At 45.8% G+C, this 18,443-nt stretch overlaps 1 protein-coding gene across 1 annotated transcript in view; it reads right to left on the reverse strand.

Annotated features, from left to right (window-relative positions):
• The window catches only part of DNAH2 (dynein axonemal heavy chain 2), a 2,538,822-nt gene that overhangs the window by 598,526 nt on the left and 1,921,853 nt on the right, over nt 1-18,443 (reverse strand). Inside the window, exons 58-60 of the mRNA XM_086946066.1 lie at nt 15,587-15,726; nt 5,442-5,574; nt 3,867-4,006 (exon numbers count right to left, since the gene is read on the reverse strand). Of these exons, the coding sequence (XP_086802192.1) occupies nt 3,867-4,006; nt 5,442-5,574; nt 15,587-15,726 (413 nt within the window). The remainder of the gene's footprint in view (nt 1-3,866; nt 4,007-5,441; nt 5,575-15,586; nt 15,727-18,443) is intronic.

Raw genomic sequence — 18,443 nt, forward strand, 5'->3', positions numbered from 1 at the left:
GCCAGTCTGGAGCAACCAGACCAGCGGTGTAGATTCAAGGTTTAGTCGTCACAGAAGCCACTAGCCAACGGGCAAGCGACCGGACAGATGTGTCGTGCAGGAAAATGCAGAAGGGCCCCACTCAGAACTCGTGGAGCGTGGAGGGCTGATCTTCGGTGCCGTTGGTGCTCGGGCTTCTCAATCCCCAATGCACAACTTCAAGGGTGCCTCAGAAGTTGCACGGAAAGCAATTTGCTGGCTTTCCAAGATGGCTGGTCCCACGTCTCTCGTCGCCTCCACGGGTCTCAGCTCTGCTGTGACTGTGGATCGGGCTGTTGGAAGTCTGGAAGTTCGGGTCTTGTCAGGCTCTGTGCTCGGGCTCCGGCGGGAGCGTCAACAAAGCAAACCGTTGATCGTTTGATGGTGCCTGCATGCACAGTGTGGTCACTCCTTGACCACAAGGGAGATTCTTCAGTCGTCTATGTCGAGTAGAATGTCGAAGGTCCAGAGTTTCGTTTCAAGTTTCAGTCAGGATAAATCTAAAGTCTTGGGACTCAGCTCCTACCTATATACCAAATTTAGGGGCTGGATTACCTGCTAGGTCCCTCCTATGGGTGGGACCCAGGAAGGGGGTGGTTACACCCCTTTCCCTTTGTCCAGTTTCGCGCCAGAGCTGGGGCTGGAGTGCCCCAGCACCGGTTTGAACTGGACTATGCATGGGACACCTTGTGTGCCCCAAGCAGTGTCTCATTTCATTCAGCCCTCCCTGCCCCAATACACTATGGCCTGTCTGGGGTGGTGCTGGCACCTCCCAAGACAGGAAACCTATTGTCCAAGCCTCCCTCGCTGGAAGGACTCCCAGCAGCAGGAGGTCAGACTTGTGTCTGTGGCAGCAGCATCCATTTTGTGATGCTGAGGCTCCGGTTAAGTTTAACCGGGATTAGTAAGAACAACATGTCTTCTCCCTCTAGAAGGGTGGAATGCTACCCTCGCCGCCAGAACTGGCGAGGGGGTAGTATTCCAAAGCGTATGACACCTTACACAACATGTTTTGATAAAGCCAAACCAAAGTTAGCATTTACCCGCGAGGTTCATAATGCACTTAAGAGTATATGGTATGACTATATCCTAGAACAGCTATAAGGACATGGTTCCGAAAGCTGCAGACAGGCTCAGCTCATGCTAGATCACCATCTCACATAAAACCAAGCACTCTGCCTTCAGGATTGTAAAGGCCTGCCATAGGAGTGACTTATAGGTGCATATGTGTCTATATATAAGGTTAGATATAGGAATACTATATCTAATCAAGGGGTGATTACACTACCTTGCCCCAGCTGAGTGATCAGCCAGTTGTGTCAGTTTGGATGGCCAGCCAGGGGTGGCAAAAAATATGCTGCAGCCCCTGGTAGGCCTTGGGTGCACCTATGCCCTGGGTACCTATGGTACACTGTACAGGGACTCATAAGAGTGACCCAATTCCCAATCGATGATGTACCTAAAGTACATGGTGTGAATTTAGAGAGAGAACAGCATGGCTGTGGGTCTGATTAGCAGGCCCACAGCCACATCTAAGTCGAAAACCAGTGAAGCAAAAAGCAAAAAGTGGGGTGACCATAGGAAAGCAGACCCTACTCTCCTACAAAGTGGATATCCAGCTCATGTGGTTTCTCAGCTTGAGAGGCTTCATCTAATTGTAAATCCTCCTTGTCAGAAGACACTCGATACTCATCAGATTACTTCTTCGAAACATATCTTCCATGCCCAGACATGCATGACAATTCACCTAACAGGTACCTTGGTGTGTGTTGTGTAAATCTAATGGGACACCAAGATCAACAATGGCAGCATAGAACTTATAGATGTTTCAGACGAGGCAGTGGTAATGGTAGTCACTTGAGGGCCTAGAGGTCCCTGATTGAGCTGGTAACAATGGGATAGATGTAGTAATCGACGGTTGTGACTTCGTGGACGATGATGGCTTTGTCAATAATGTTGGATTATCAGATGAATTGATGGTGGAATCCTGAATGATTGCTTCATTGCCAGTGTCTTTGTTGGCGATGATGCAGGTGTTGACAGTGTCAGTTTTTGATGTGTGGGCCTTTGTAGAAGGATATTTTGAGTTTCTTCCGTGTCAACGACAAAATCTTGATTGATACAGGCTTCAGTGATGACCTGTACGAGGGGTGCTTGTCATTAGCCATCCATTGTACTGTCACCAAATGTAAATGTAAATGTACATGTATTTATATAGCGCAAATCACTGACCCGGTATCTAAACGCTTGCTTAGGGAACCCGTCCTGGTATTCCCCTGTGAGATAACCCTGGCAGGGTATCCACAAGGTGAAAGCCAGGCATCCCGCCGCGAGGGGCCGTTGTGGAGACTAAGCAAGCTATTGCCCAGAGTCGCAGAGTGTGAACCTAAGAATCGAGTAGGCACTGGAGCGAGAATTGTCGAGTCCGTGGACATTTTTGGACTCAAGACCTCGCCGAGCCGGGAATTGAACCCTGGTCCCGGGCTGACCTCTGCTTCCAGGTCTGCCTCCTCTAACCAGTGAGCCACACTTCTCCACAAATTAAAATGCGACAATGTTTGTAGTACTTTTGTACCTGGTAGGATTTGGGTGGTGTAAACTGGCTCCTACAGGCACTAGAGATCTGTGCCTGATTTCCACCCACCTGTCTAAGACAGGTTTAAAGTGTGCATGTCAGGCTGACCATCGCAAGACACCCAGCCAAAGTGACATACACACTTTAAACTGGAGTGTACACCACTCCTACTACCCTGCTGCCAGTCAGCCGCAATGGCCTGGCCCTGACACTGTCTCGGCCAGCTGACTGAAAAATAAAATGGCAATAAAATAATTTTATACCATTTTACTTTTCATGCTTGCTGAGCTGCCAGTAGGGAGTCCCACACTCCTCCGTCCTAAATGAGGTGACTCGGCAGTTAGAAAAGGATTCAGCCTTTCAATGCTAGTTGCAGGATTGGAAAACTGCTATGATAAACAATGTACACTGGGGCTGTTGGGAGATAATTCAAGCATGTGACTCCATGAAAGATCCAATGCTGCAGGACAGCAGACTCCACGTCATACAATGAAAAATGATGAGTGCCAGGTTAAGACTCTTGTTATGAAACACAAAAAAGCACACCTGACCAAAAAGTAAGAAGTAGGTGGCAGAACTTACAGAGGGATTTTTAAGAGGCCTCCATGATTTAAAACATTTGTGTATATCACAATTTGCTTCAAGGACCAACAATTTTGCATTTCTCCACCCTATTCAGTCCCTCGTATTGTCACTGCCCGGTAAAATTGCCCCAGTAGAGTGCAATTAGGAGTAGGACCCCATGGAATGGGGAATTACCACATGGGTCCCATTTTTCCGGTCATAATACCACACTGAATAGTTTCTCTGAGACAGACTTCTATATACACCATGACAGCATATTACAGAACTACACTAAAGTGATACTGACATTCTTTTGGCGGTAGACCCCATGGAGCCATGTTCTGGGTGTTCAGGGCTAAGTTGAGGGAATGGAAGCAAGAGGTCAAGGGGGGGCCTGAATAAAGGGGAAGACGTGATAGGGGCTCAAGTCAACAAGGGCTCGTGTTGAGGAGCAGAGTCATGGGGCTGAGGCAACCGCTGTCACAGTTGTCTTCATCCTCACCAGCTCCTGCCATGCAGGTATAAGCTGGCACTGGTAACAAATGGATATCAGTGTGGGGGTTAAACCAAAATCTGTTTGTTCCTTCATCACATCAGTAGGTGGCAGGCTGTCTGCCAAACTCAAAATCAACCTATGTGTCATTGTTCTAGGATCAGCAGGGGGCCTCCTTGATGTACCCCAAACCACCTAGCACTGTAAAACTCATACTTCTTATAGCCGTCCACCAACTCCAGGTAATTAGTGGGTGTGACGTAGTTGTGTCTTCGCAGTTCAAGTTTCATCTTATACGAGTAGAAAGCCACGGATCGATGCATGGTCACGAATATCTGTGCCACTTTCTTGTGAATCTACAGCAGGAAACAAACAAATGGGGATAGGTTGTTTAGAAACATCCTTTCAGAGCCTGCCAATATCTTCAAAACAGGGTGGTAACTGCTATTTCTCACAATGGTTCAGAATGAGGTCTGACACAATCCTATGTGAAGGGGATTTTTTTACACCATTTCCTAGTGCATCTTGTCCACTCATAGGAAGGAAAGAGGAGGTAACACTTCAGGAAGAAGTAACATTTAGACTCTAGATAGAGACAGCTATTAACAATAAACAGATGAAGGTTACTGATACTTACAATTCTTAAAGTCTATGACTACAGCTATATCTTTCATATAATTTGGTGGCCAGCTACTATGGCCAGAAATGTTCAGAGAAATGGAACCTGATGTTGATGTAACGGGCAGTGCTGAAGGAGCAGTTATTTACCCGTGACACTGGTTCTCCAATGTTGATTTCAATCAAAGTCCTGTGACTGGTTACATTTTTATACTATAACTGAAGATCCTTACTTTTCAATGCTAGTAGGAAGATTTACCAACATCTAATTTATAGGAGCTATAGTGCTGAGGAAGCTTTTGTTTGGGATACTTACATAGATGTATCAGCACACCGTTTTCAATTCATGCTTTACTATTTCAATTGTACTAAACTGGCATGCACTAGTGCCATTCTAAGAAAGAGTTAATTATGTTTATTTTACCTTACTTGTACACATCTTGCACAGATATAAACTTTGCATCTAGTTACTTGAACCTCACTGCCCATGTGGACTGGACAAACTGACATCATATCAACTAAGAGAAAAGCTTTGTATTTTTTTATTGCCATGTTATGTATTATATTCCTTATCAATAAATAAGCACAATCAACAGTCAGTACAATCATGTGTGGCTCCACAACTCTCTGCACTTTGGACCTTAAAGAGTCTCAAAGACCTGGCTTGGTTATGTGCTCTTGCTGGATCTTGGTAGCAGGCAAAGCCTGGGAATCCATGAAAGTTCTAACACTGGACACATTTTTTAAGTAGCAGTCCATTTCATAATTATTAAGACAATAAAACGTTAAAAACATCAGAAATCATCAGGGTACATAAAATAGTTTTTCAATGATACAGAGTTTCAGATTTATGCTATAGTGAAAATCAATAATCAATAACCAGCCTTAAGGCACTGACTTCTCAGAAACCACATTGCACCTAGATATTTAGCCACAGCAAAGACAATGTGATCAGACAAGTCTGTTTTCAGTACTCTAAATGCGGCCAAGCACTCCGCAAACCCCAGGCTTCTGCATATAGGGACGATCCATTTATTGCGGGAGACATTATAGGCCGGACAGAAAAAGATTATGTGGAGCTCAGATTCATTGGCCACTCTACAAGCCGGGCATAAACTAGTTGCTGATTCACTCCACTTGCTAGTTAGAGCTAGCAGTCTTCAGCTTACTTACCCCTTCCATGTCTCCTAAATCTGTCCCAGTGAGGTACTTCTCTGCCACCTCCAGCAGCGCATCCTCAGGCCACTCAGAGAACCAGTCTATTGTGGTGCAATTCACAAGAGCAGGGTATTGGCGTATTCGGTTTCTGCAAGAAAAGATGATGAGTTCAGTTTGGCTGGGGACACAGCTTCACTGTACGGCTGAAATCCAGCCACCTTACTCTGGCTACTGACAACATTTCGGATCCATCATTACATTAATCAAGCTATTTTACATGATCCTGTCCTAACCACTGAATAACATTCATAGGTCTTGGCAGCGAATGAGAAATGCGGTCGTCCTCGAATCTGAGGAACTGGTTGCGAGTGTCAGCAACAACGCTGAACATCCTGTGATTCTGGGCAAATCACTTAATCTCCCCGTGCCTTGCAAAAAATGAATGTGTCCTCATATAACGCAACTGGTGCTATGTAAAGCGTTCTGATACCCAATTCAGGTCAAGTTCGCGCTACATAAAACTCTGAGAAAAAAAAAATTGACATCTGTCATTTAGTGTAAATAAGGCATGACAAGATTGGAATAAGTGACCAAGTGAGAGAAAGTAAGAAGAACATAATAATAAATAATAAAACCATTTATAAAGCGCCTGGTTACACCAACTGGTGTGTGCCCGCGCTGGAAACCACTCTCTAGAAGGCTGGAAGGAACAAGAGCTGTGAAATAGGGGCAAGACGGACACGAGCCTCATAGCTGCAAAAGCCAAGTTTTCAATCTTTTTCAGAAAATGTTTTCTGATGGCTCAGCTCGGAAAAAGAGGGGTAATGCATTCCAGATTTTGGCTGCCAAGTAGCAAAACGAGTACACACCCACTCTTGCTCTTTGGACTTTAGGGACTTTAACCAGGTGAGCCCCAGGTGACCTGAGATGACAAATCGGATTGTGGGGAGTAAGAAGATCATGGAGATGCCTAGGGTCTTTGCCCTGCAGACGCCTATAGCAAAATCACAAGGCTATAAAAATAATAATTTTATTAAAAGGCGGCAAGTGCAGGGAGTCAAAGGCTTTCGCGGAGGAAGCTCTCCTAGATAAGTTAAGAAATTTAGACTCCTACTGGGTGAGATGTGTGCCATACAAATACACGTAACATAACGTAACTGTGAGGGAAGTGGTGTATAACTTGATGTGGCTGTGCAAACTCATTGTATAATACACTTACAATGCCTCCTTGGGTGGAGACAGGCTTGTTTGTTAAACCCTAACTCAACCCTAGGTAGCAGAGGCTTTGAGAAGTCAAGTTTAAACAAAGGAAACAAGTGCAAAGCATTTAGAAATACTAAAACGAATGAGAAAGTCACACAACACGAAATAAATATGATACTAATTTATATAAATAAATCTTATTTTATGAACAATTTTATTGACAGAAACATACATACAAATCAACGGAAGACCAGCAGCAAGTAGAGATTTCAGTGCACCGCAGTTATATAACAGTGTCATGTTTTACAAGTATATAATTCATTCATTCATTCATTCATGTCTTCAAGTACGTCTGGGATAGGGATGTATGACATTACAACGCATGCTTTTACCACACATGCCTTTACATCGCAAGTTTTACAACGTATGCTTTTACAACACATGGTGTTGAGGGGTGCTGGATAGTGAATAGTTTAATTTACTATTCCAACTCCAGTCCCCGTGGATAGTAGGGAAGGTGTTGGATAGTAAATTAAATCTATTCCCTAGCCTAGAGCGCCCCCCAGCGCAATGCGTTGTAATGGCATGCGTCGTAATAGGTGCGTCGTAAAGGCTCTGCGTGGTAAAAGTTGCGTTGCAAAGGATGTTCCCCATTTACACATTCAGGCCATTTCTTCATGTCGATTTAAGGCTTAAGCATGACAACATTATTGAAAACAAATTGTCTTCATAAAGTTTATACATTTTACAATGGACTTTGTCTTTATTAACTTTAATTATGAGACAGCTAGCTTTAACTTCGCAGCTTCAGAACACTGCAAAAAATGCACTGATGAGGGGAATAATCGCGGCTTTTTGTACGACCCCGAGCCAGGACAATAAAATACTGATTTTGCCAGTAAAAACAACAGATTGGTAGTTACCCTATAGTGACTGGTCACAGTAGGACCTACCTGGGATCTACTGCAGTAACAGAGAGCAATAGTGAAGGCAACAATCCAAACAGGCCAGTCCAGCCCTGCTCGTCAGGCTCAGATTCTTCTTAATGGCAAGAGGGTGAATATTACAGACTGAGCACCAAATGCCTGTTCTTTTGGGCCAGTCCAGGCCTGGTTGGAGCTTCTTATTATTGTGGTGGGGAGAAGGCTTTAAATGACATTTTTGTCAGCGTGGCTCCGAGTGTCACTTAACACCAGCAACGATAATGGCCCTCCGTAGCTGCTTCCTGTTGTGTGTTTCATGTGAATTGTAACACTCTGAAACCGGACTTGTTCATCCTAAACACTTTGCATGCTGAGATTAGTTTTCTCTTTTCCTATCAGAATTAATGCACATACAATTTCCACAGTACAAACTGCACCTAGTTATGAAAAGCAGATGTTTTGTGATCAATAGGAAGTGCTCTGCAGCAGTTTAAAGATCTTTTTCGAGTTTCTCACAGCTCGAAAGGGTATAATTTGTAATATTGATCCATTCCCATGGACTTCATTGCTTGGTTTTGCTTGCGAGAAATTGTCACTCATAGTGGTTGAAATGTCACTCATAATTGCACTGAAATGTTAAAAAATATTACACATAGCAATCTGAAACCTTGCTATGTGCTGTACGCTTGCTCATCTGCCAGTATGGCGATGCTTGAGACAGCACAAGGAGCTGCCATTTCAGTAGACATGTATGGATTTCCATAGGTATTTGTTTAGTGACGCGTCACTTTGTGACGCAGGCACTGCCAATTCGTAGCTCTGATACACAATATGAGGTTGACAATGCATGTCTTTGTCCCGTGCTAGTCCAACCACAGACTGCCAAGCCCAGTCAACCTCTTGACTCGGGTGATCCTACTAAGGCGCATGAACACGTTTTTAGAGAGGAGCTGTGAAGTGCCACCTGGCCTCTACTATAATTTGTATCGCATCCACCACGAGGGCTGGGCGAGGAACGAGGGGATAAATAAGTGCACGAGCGCCTGCTCGAGGCACTTCAGCTACAGATAAATATAACACGTGTGTCCAGTACTTGCGTGCCCTCATGGCTCCAATGTGCAGGTAGACGCAGCATGCGCCTGCCTACTGCACGTTGGAGCCACAAGGGCTCAATATTTATGACAAGGATGGGATGCTGTCCATGTGGCAGCTAGCCCTGGTGCTGGCGATGCCCAAGGACACCTTTACAGCCACCAGGACATGTCAGTAGCTGGTGGGGCTGCGCTCACAAGCAATCACGCGTACCCAGGCACCACATCTGGGCCAGTCACTTTGGTCGCCAAACTGGCTGGTGTGAGACAAGAAGGCGGTTGGAGCCAGAAGTATGGTCTTCACCCCAAACCATGCACCAAACCAGTTGCTCACAGACTATGTGCGCCTGATGTGATTAAAGAACAAGTTACTTACCTTTTGTAATTATATATCTGTAAGAAACATTAGTTAGTTATAGATTTCTTACCTTAGTATTACCCCTAGGAGTCAGACTGGATCCGGAAAGTTTTTTCGTCAGCAGTACCTCTGCGCGTCAGAATGTGGCGTCGGTCAGCTCTGCGTCCGTGTTGGCGTCGTGGTTGCCAGGATGACGTCGCAGCAGCTACTTAGACACCACCCTCGTGCGCTGACATCAGTTCTGTACATGACTTTCCGTGCCAGAAACGCATAGCCATGCAAGACACTGACCACTGGTGCACAAAACTAGGGACCTGAAGGGATGTCCTTAACCCTAGAAATCAGTTTGCAGAACGGGGAGGATGGGTGAGTCGGTAAGGAATCTATAACTAACTTTGGCACCATTGCCCGGCAGTCATAGCACGACTTGGGGTCGCGGTCACGCTCTAGGCGAAAAAGACACAAGTGGTGCTATGACTGCCGGGCAATGGTTGTAATGGATGTAGCGGGGCACCCCTTCCATAGCCACGAAAGGGGCAAAAAGCAGACTGCACAGGGCGGGGGGAGCGGCCCATGGACTTGACCATAGCTCGTGAGTCCTTAGAACGCTCTAGAGAGTTGTCTGCTTTACTGCTAAAAAATTGACAGCCATCAAGGGGCATGTCCATCAAGGTGTTCTGGACATCCCCTGAGAAACCAGTCGACTTCATCCAGGCGTAGCGACGAAGCGCTACCGACGTTGAAATGGTCTTGCCCAGAGTCGGCGGTGTCCAGCCTGCAACGTGTCGCAAACTTTGCTGCATCCCTCTCGGCGGCAACAGCATGGGAGAGCACTGCCTTGCCACCTCCGGACACTGAGGCAGCACTTGAATCACAATATCCCACAACGAGTGGGAATAAAGGCCCAAGAGACATGTGGTGTGTACGGACCGCAGTCCTATGCTGGCGGAAGAGAACATTTTCTTTCCAAGATGGTCTAGCCTCTTAGATTCCCGTTCCGGTGGAGCGGTAGAGAAAGCGATTTTGGAAGTGGAGGCTTGGACCACCAAGCTTTCCGGGGTGGTGTGTTGGGAAAGGAAAGTGGGGTCGCCCGGAGCCGGCGTTGGGTAATCACCCTGTCCACAGGGGCCCCAATGTTGGACCTGGACCACGTGCCCAAAAGGATGTTGGTGAGGGCCTCATTTAACGGAAGCATGGGTTCTGAAGAGCTTGCAGCTGGTTGAAGAACCTCTGTCAGAAGGTTAGTCCTGATGGCCACCGTAGGGAGCTCGAGGTTGAGAGCCTTGGCCGCCCTACGCAACACCACTGCATACGACGCTCCCTCCTCCACAGCCACGGTAGGAGGAGACAACATGCCAAGGTCAGGCGAGGTGCCCAAACCACTGGCATACCCCTGTTCCTCTTTCCAGTCCTGTTCACTCTCCTGGTCAGCTAGATGGTCACCTGACCCCTCCCAGTCCTCCTCCTCAGTATCTGAGTACCATTCTAGTTGAAAAGGGGCACCAGGAGTGAACAGGGGCATAAACACCCCTCTCGGCGACGGATCTGGCGTCGAACGCGGTAGTGGTGCTGGAGGAAGCGGCGATCTGGATCCAAGGGAACGTTGGGGACGGAGCCGCATGCGGAGCAGGCCTAGGAACCCCAACCGTGTCCGCGGGGCCTGAGGGAGCGCCGGCAGGTTTGGGTCGCCCAAAGATGGCATGCATCGCCTCATAGAACATACAAAACTGGGCTGGAGTCGCTCCGGGTCCCGGAAAGGGAGGAAAACGCGGAATCGACTCTTCAGGCTCCGCGAGCGAAGCAACGGGAGAGGCACCACCTGCGTCCCTTGTCGGGTCGGCCGACGGACGAGAAGTCAAAGAGCGATGTGAAGGAGAGTTGGGTCTGCAATCCTATGATAACCCCAGATTTTTGCTTTTTGCTTCCCTGGCTGTGGGCCTGCTAATCAGACCCACAGCCTAGCTGTTCTCTCTCTAAATTGACACACAGGTACCTTAGGTGCATTTACCAATTGGTACTGGGCCACCTTATCAGTCCCTGTACAGTATACCTTAGGTATCCAGGACATAGGTGTACCCAGGGCCTACCAGGGGCTGCAGCATGTATTATGCCACCCCTGGCTGGCCATCCAAATCTGACACAACTGGCTGCACGACAGCTGGGGCAAGGTGGTGTAATCACCCTTTGCTTTAGATATAGTATTCCTATATCTAACCCTAAAATGGACACATGTATTCCTATCAGTCACTCCTATGGCAGGCCTTATCAATCCTGAAGGCAGAGTGCTTGGAATTATGTGAGATGGTGCTCGGGCATGAGCTGAGCCCGTTTGCAGCTTGCGGAACCAAGTCCTAATAGCTGTTCCATGATAACGCGTACCATATACTCTTAAGTGCATTATAATCCTCGCGGTTATTTGCTATCTTTGGTATCGCTTTATCAAAACATGTCGAGTAAGGTGTCATACGAATTGGAATACTAACCCCTCGCCAATTCTGGTGACGGGGTTAGCATTCCACCCTTCTAAAGGGACACAACATGTATGTAACTGTGAACCCCGGTTAAAGTTAACTCGAGCCTCAGCATCACAAAGTGGATGCTGCCACCACAGACACAAGTCTGACCTCCTGCTGCTGGGAGTCCTTCCAGCGAGCAGAGCTCGGACAAAGGGTTTCCTGTCAGGGGCGGTGCTAGCACCATCCCAGACAGGGTTTTGTGTATCCCAGGTAGGCAGGGCTGAGAGGAAGGTGACTGCAAGTGGCACCCCGGTGCTCACTGTGCATATGCCGGCTCAAACCAGTTCCAGGGGCACCCCAGCCCCTGACCTGGGGAGAGACTGGACAAAGGAGAGGGGTGTAACCACCCCCTCCTGGTCCCACCCATGGGCAGGACCTAGTCGCGTGCCAGGTCGCCGACAACGCCTCCTGGTCCGAGTGACAGCAGAGTCCAGCGTCGCCCACTCACCTGGTCGAGGTGACTTCATCCGGTGCCATCCTGGTGCCCACACAATCACTGGCTAGTGATTAAGAACTGAGTCCCCTCTGCTTTCAGGTCATCTTCATCACCGATCCAAGCTTGGATCACATCGAACATCTTCACTAGTCGCCTGCCAGCAACTTCTTCTTTCAGGCTCCATAGACTACAACGAGGATTCCCGACGTCTTTTGAACCCTATGCAGCCGCGGCCCCTGGGCTAGGTAACCTGAGCATTTCGGTGCTCCAACGTAGGTTCACTATCTAAGTGTCCAGATCCTTTTTCGTTTTTAGTCTACCTAGTCGGATTCATACGGAAACAGTGACTTTAGAAATACTAGCCTCCATAGACTTTGTCCCGCATCCCGCGTGAGAGTGCACACTCTGCACCCGATCTCCCTAGGCCTCCTGCTCCTAACCTTAGGGTTCAGTAGTGTAGTCCTAGCGATCCTGAAGCCTCTGGATCTTGTTACTTACCTGCTAGTATTTCGCATTCCACTTTTAGAGTATATGGTTTTTCGTGCCCCTCGGGCATTTGTGTAAATTGTGCAACTTGAAGTATTTTCTTAAGAGTTTTGTATTGTGCTTAGCTCCCTGACTCATAAAGAGTTCAGGGTAGACTTGTTATAAATAAATATCCTTTATTTTCATAACAACTTGTGTGGTGTCCTTTCACTTGGTGTTCAAGGGGTATATGTGATGGTATAACAGCTGGCTTAACACGCCCTCTAGAGTTTAGCCTAAAGACTGCTCTTGTCCATGCTACTAGGATAGCTGGTCTGTAAGGTTGACTTACAACCAATCATCAATAAGGGTCGTTTGGTATGATACACAGTGATCACTAGAATAGTGAGCACTATATATCAGGCCAACTTCTCACACGATGATGCTTTTTTGACTTTTTCTTATGCTTCGACTTACCCGACCCCAAGTGCGAAGACTTTGAAGACTTGGAACCGGAATGATGGTGGCTCCGCGACCGGTCCCTCGACCTCTGTCGCGACCGGGACCTCGAACGGTGCACAGCCGATTTCTGGTGCTAAAGCAGCTTTTGGGACCGCTCCTGCAAAGCCTTCGGCACCATCGACTGGCAGTCGGAGCACGACTTGGGGTCGTGGTCGCGCTCCAGGCAAAAAAGACACACGTGGTGCGGATCTGTCACCAACATCATTCGATGACAGGAACTGCAGGGCTTGAAGCCGGGCATCCCTTGTGCACCTTAGGAGTCGAAGACCTGAAACAAGTAGTTGACAAAAGTAGAGAAAAAAATAGTCAAAAAATGACTGAGGTACCACTCTTCCCGGATCTGAGCTGGCTGGCATGGAAAAAGAAAGAACTGACATGAGGGCTGCCTCTAAGTAGCTCCAGCGATGACATCCCGGCGACCATGACGCCAACGACAGACGTGGAGCCGACCAACACCACCTTCCAACGTGCAGATGTACTGCTGACGAAAACTTTCCGGATCCAGTCTGACGCCTCAGGGTAATTCTAAGGTAAGGAATCTATAATGTGTTTCTTTCAGATAATGATTTTAATAGGATCAAAATATATCAAGACACTTTACTTGCAGATGTGCAAATAGTAAATATTTTGTGAACCACAATTTCCACTCATTATCATTTGAATGGTACATAGTTTTGCAAGTCATTTCAATGGAAAGTGTTCTGCCAGTAAAATGACGGTGCGCTACCACATCATGCTTTTGTAATATGTTTGCAACAGTTGTCTTCAAAGTGCTCCACTGCATACATACCACACCATCACCACCTCCGCTGGAATGGGAAAGGCTCATTTGCAATCCTTTTCTTTGTGAGATGCTTGGATTTTTCACAATCCTATGACTTCAGTGATGTAACATTGATGGCAGCACCGACACTCTGAAATTTGTTCCATCGCCACTGGCTCGAGTGTCTTTGTGTGACATTTTTATGCTTTCTGGCCAGGGTGTTTAAGTGTGACATTTCTATGCTGGCCTGGCTGCTTATGTGTGACATTTCCATGCTTTCTGGCCTTGGTGCCTTTGTGTGACTTTCCAATTCTTATGTGTGATATAGCCATGTTTTCTGGCATGGGTGCTTATGTGTGACATTCCTATGATTTCTGCCTTCGGTGGTTATGTGTAATATTTCCACGGTTTATGGCCTGGATACTTATGTGTGACATTTCCATGCTTTCTAGCCCAGGTGCCTTTGTGTGACATTTCCGTGGATTATAACCTGGGTGCTTATGTGTGACATATCCATGGTTTAGTGCCTGGGTGCTTATGTGTGGCATTACCACAGTTATGGCCTGGGTGCTTGTGTGTGACATTTCCACGGTTTATGACCTGGGTGCTTATGTGTGACATTCCCATGCTTTCTGGCCTGAGAGCTTACGTGTGACATCTCCATGGTTTATGGTCTGGGGGCTTATGTGTGACATCTCCATGGTTTATGGACTAAGGGCTTATGTGGGACATTTCCACGATTTATCGCCTGGGTGCTTATGTGTGACATTCCCATGCTTTCTGGGCTGGGTGCTAATGTGTGACATTTCAATGCTTTCTGGCCTGGGTGCTTATGTGTGACATTCCCATGCTTTCTGGCCTGGGTGCTTATGTGTGACATTTCAATGCTTTCTGGGCTGGGTGCTTATGTGTGACATTTCAATGCTTTCTGGCCTGGGTGCTTATGTGTGACATTCCCATGCTTTCTGGCCTGGGTGCTTATGTGGGACATTCCCATGCTTTCTGGCCTGGGTGCTTATGTGTGACATTTCAATGCTTTCTGGGCTGGGTGCGTATGTGTGACATTTCAATGCTTTCTGGGATGGGTGCTTATGTGTGACATTTCAATGCTTTCTGGCCTGGGTGCTTATGTGTGACATTCCCATGCTTTCTGGCCTGGGTGCTTATGTGTGACATTTCCATGCTCTCTGGCCTGGGTGCTTATGTGGGACATTCCCATGCTTTCTGGCCTGGGTGCTAATGTGGGACATTTCCATGCTTTCTGGCCTGGGTGCTAATGTGGGACATTTCCATGCTTTCTGGCCTTGGTGCTATGTGTGATATTTCCACAGTTTATTGCCTGGGTGCTTATGTGTGACATTCCCATGATTTCTGGCCTGGGTGCTTATGTCAGGTCCTCATTTACTATTTACTATGCTTGGAAAGTCAAAACAGTGAATATGTAATAACAAATGTATTGTAAAATGAACCATTTTGGCTTTTCTTTTTTACAAAAGTTTCTTGGGGGAGAACACCCCACCCCCAGCCCACATAGAAGTCGTCAGCCTCTTTTTAAATAGTGCAAACTTGACCCGAATGTATCGGGTATTAGAGCGCTTTACATGAGCACCAATTGCATTTACATGAGCACACATACATTTTTGTTAGGTACAGGAAGATTACGTGATTTGCCCAGAATCACAGGATGTTGGGCGTCATTTCCAAGACTAGAACCCTGTTCCCCAGATTTGAGATTGACTGCCCTAGCCACTAGGCCACATCCTCTCTCCTCGCTCCCTATGCACCGTATGGGGGATGGTCTGACAACATTTGCTAGGGATGCTTTGGGTTACCAGTCCGGTACTGTGCAGTATCCACTTCCTGCCCGACAATACTCTGCTCACCTGAAGGGGTCCCCGACAGGACTCATGCACAGCACGATATGCAGGTTGTTCCTCACACGCTCAATCAAGTAATTGAAGATGCTATCTGGGGTATCTGGGATGTTATTGGCCTTGGCCAGGTCTGCGAGTGCCACATGTATCTGCAAAAGAGAAAGAGGTTGTGAATTTCAAACATCAGCCCCTATTTAAGGTTGGGCAGACAATGTCAACGACCACCAGGCTGGGAGGGTTCATGGGAATAGATGTAGCTGCTATGTTTCACACAGGTGCACTGCTAGCCCACAAAGCAGCTGTTTCTTTTACTGTAACGTGGGTTATAAGCACTAGGGGCTTTGATGTGGCAGTCCTGTGTCACTTTTTCTACCCACTTCCACATTGTGACCAGGAATGTGCAATGTTCTACGGTTTTACTGAGAGAATAAGAGGCACAGGCCTTTATCTCTCACATATTGTACTCAGATGGCACAGGTTTGAGCTCAAAGACAAGATATTAGAGACTGAGATGAATCTACCAAGTGACGATCAAGGAAAACCTTGGGCAGACTTCCCTGGCTTTGCAGTTAGGGTTGGAACAAAAACAGAAGAGGAGAAACTCTCTCATCCCCAAATTTACTTTGCCTTACAGGAGACACTCTCTCTTCCTCTGATTTACTTTTACTTAGAGATGACATTCCTTCATCCTCAGATTTATTTTTCGTAAAAAGAGACATCCCTCTTCCCTGATTGTACTTTTACTAAAAGGATACACTCCATTTCCCATGATTTACTTTTCCTAAGAGGGGTCATTCCATCATCCAGGATTTATTATTCCTAAGAGGAGACACTCCCACTTCCCCAGATTTATTTTTCCAAAGAGGAGGCACTCCCTCTTCCCTCGATTTACTTTTCCTTACTTTTCCTAGAAGGAGACACTTCCTCTTCCCCAGATTTACTTTTCCTCTCATCCTTGGATTTATTTTTTCTAAAAAGATTCACTCATTGAGAGAGTCTGGCTTAGTATGTTGTACTCACTTGTGTAGTTGTAGCACCCTGCATCAATCCAGACAATCTTGTTTGTGATTTTAGTGGTCTTTGACCACCTTAGTAAGCACTCTAAGTGGTCGCTGCGGAGAGCAACCTTCAGGCTTAATCAAGAGGGGTTATAAAGCAGCTTGTTTTACCAGTACTTAGTCTTATGGTATAGGTTAAGTGAAAAAGAATTACACAGAGTACTTATAAAAATATGTATTTTATTACAAACACTCACTAACACATTGTATTATCTCACACCTGGAGATATAAACACAATACACACAGTACTTTCGGAATAGTACTTGGAAATAGCACAATTACACAGTAGTCTCCAGGGGGAGACTAAACCATATATTAAAATAGTGGAATGCGAATCATACTCAAGGCAAGAATGGACCCAGGCGAAATAGGAGAGCTGCGGACCCAAGGAACCGTTCTAGGTGAGTATCTAGGAACCCCACGGAGGTCGTGTGCAGACTGGGAACACGACCGCATGCTCAAAGTTAGTTAATGGGGAAGTCACTTGTGAATTCATTGGGTGGAGTTTAATTTATAAGTGTAAAGTTACTACTTGTCTTGCCACTTTTGGCATGTAGGCTGAAATCTCTACCACTGGGGCGCAGATTTTCCCTATGGTAAAATATAGGGATAGTTCAAAGGTTAGTAAAGTTTAAAAAAATAGCAAAGATATTTTTAGGATAAATAATAATGTAAATAAATGTAATATATTTAATTGTTGAAGAAAATAGAAGCACCCCAGCATTTCTAACTTAATTTTGAATGAAATGTTTAATTACTTTGAATACAAGAAACTAAATTGTTTTTCTCAAGATTTAAATAAAAAACATCTACAGTAAAAAATGTATATATATTTATTGTGTAGTAAAACTTATTAAATTATGTACAGAATGATTTTTATAAAGCATTATTTTTCAAATTAGTTACATCATTTTTTTTAAATTGAAAAATGTTATTAACATATGTTATAATAAATTATTCATTATGTCTAATTTATATATATTTATTTTGCTCGACATTAAAATATTAATATTTTTTAAAAGTTTAAATAAGTTAATTTAATTTAACAACACTTTCTACTGGCTTTTATTTGAAGTTCCAGCCTCTATTATTTTCTATGGGAGGGTGTTGCAGTACTTGTGTTTGGCCATGTGTGGTGCTGGGCTTACTCTGGCTCTGTACTGGAGTACATTTACTCATGTTTTGGGCCATTTTCACCTTTAGTAACTATAAAAGTACAAATCGTGAATAGCAATGGGCTTGTTATTTTGTGGGTCAATGCATGCCCCTCCCTAAACTCCTCATTAGCTCTCCTAAATACCTCATCTCCTACCTTAACCCCTCCCATTTAGTAGTAAATATTTCCTATTTTCCATCCACTTCCCTCCTGTCCTTTCCACGTTTAGTGCTAGTGGTGTAGGCACTAACGTACGCATGTTGGTTAATGAACAGTGGTGGCCAATGCAGGTAAGCGCTGTGTGGCATGGCAGGGGTGCAAGTGATAAACAATGGAATGGCGATAATAAAATAAATAAAACCACTTATCTTGTGCTAGCCGCACTGCTGAGTCGGCGATGCGGCAAATGCAAAGTAAATGGTTTTATTTATTTATTTTATTTTGCCAATTCCGTTGTTTGTCATTTGCACCCTCCCCCCGAGCTTACCTGCATGGGCCGCCACTGTTAATGAATAGCATTTTATAGTACGTTAGGAGTACTAATATCCGCTTAACCGCGGCGCGAATTCCGCCGCAGTGCAGCGATTTAATTAGGTGGGCGGGGCTGCGTCGGCCAACGGATGTGCGCAGCACTACGAAGGTAGTGCTTGC

The sequence above is a fragment of the Lissotriton vulgaris genome, chromosome 12 (assembly GCF_964263255.1).
Source record: "Lissotriton vulgaris chromosome 12, aLisVul1.2, whole genome shotgun sequence".
Lineage (NCBI taxonomy): Eukaryota > Metazoa > Chordata > Amphibia > Caudata > Salamandridae > Lissotriton > Lissotriton vulgaris.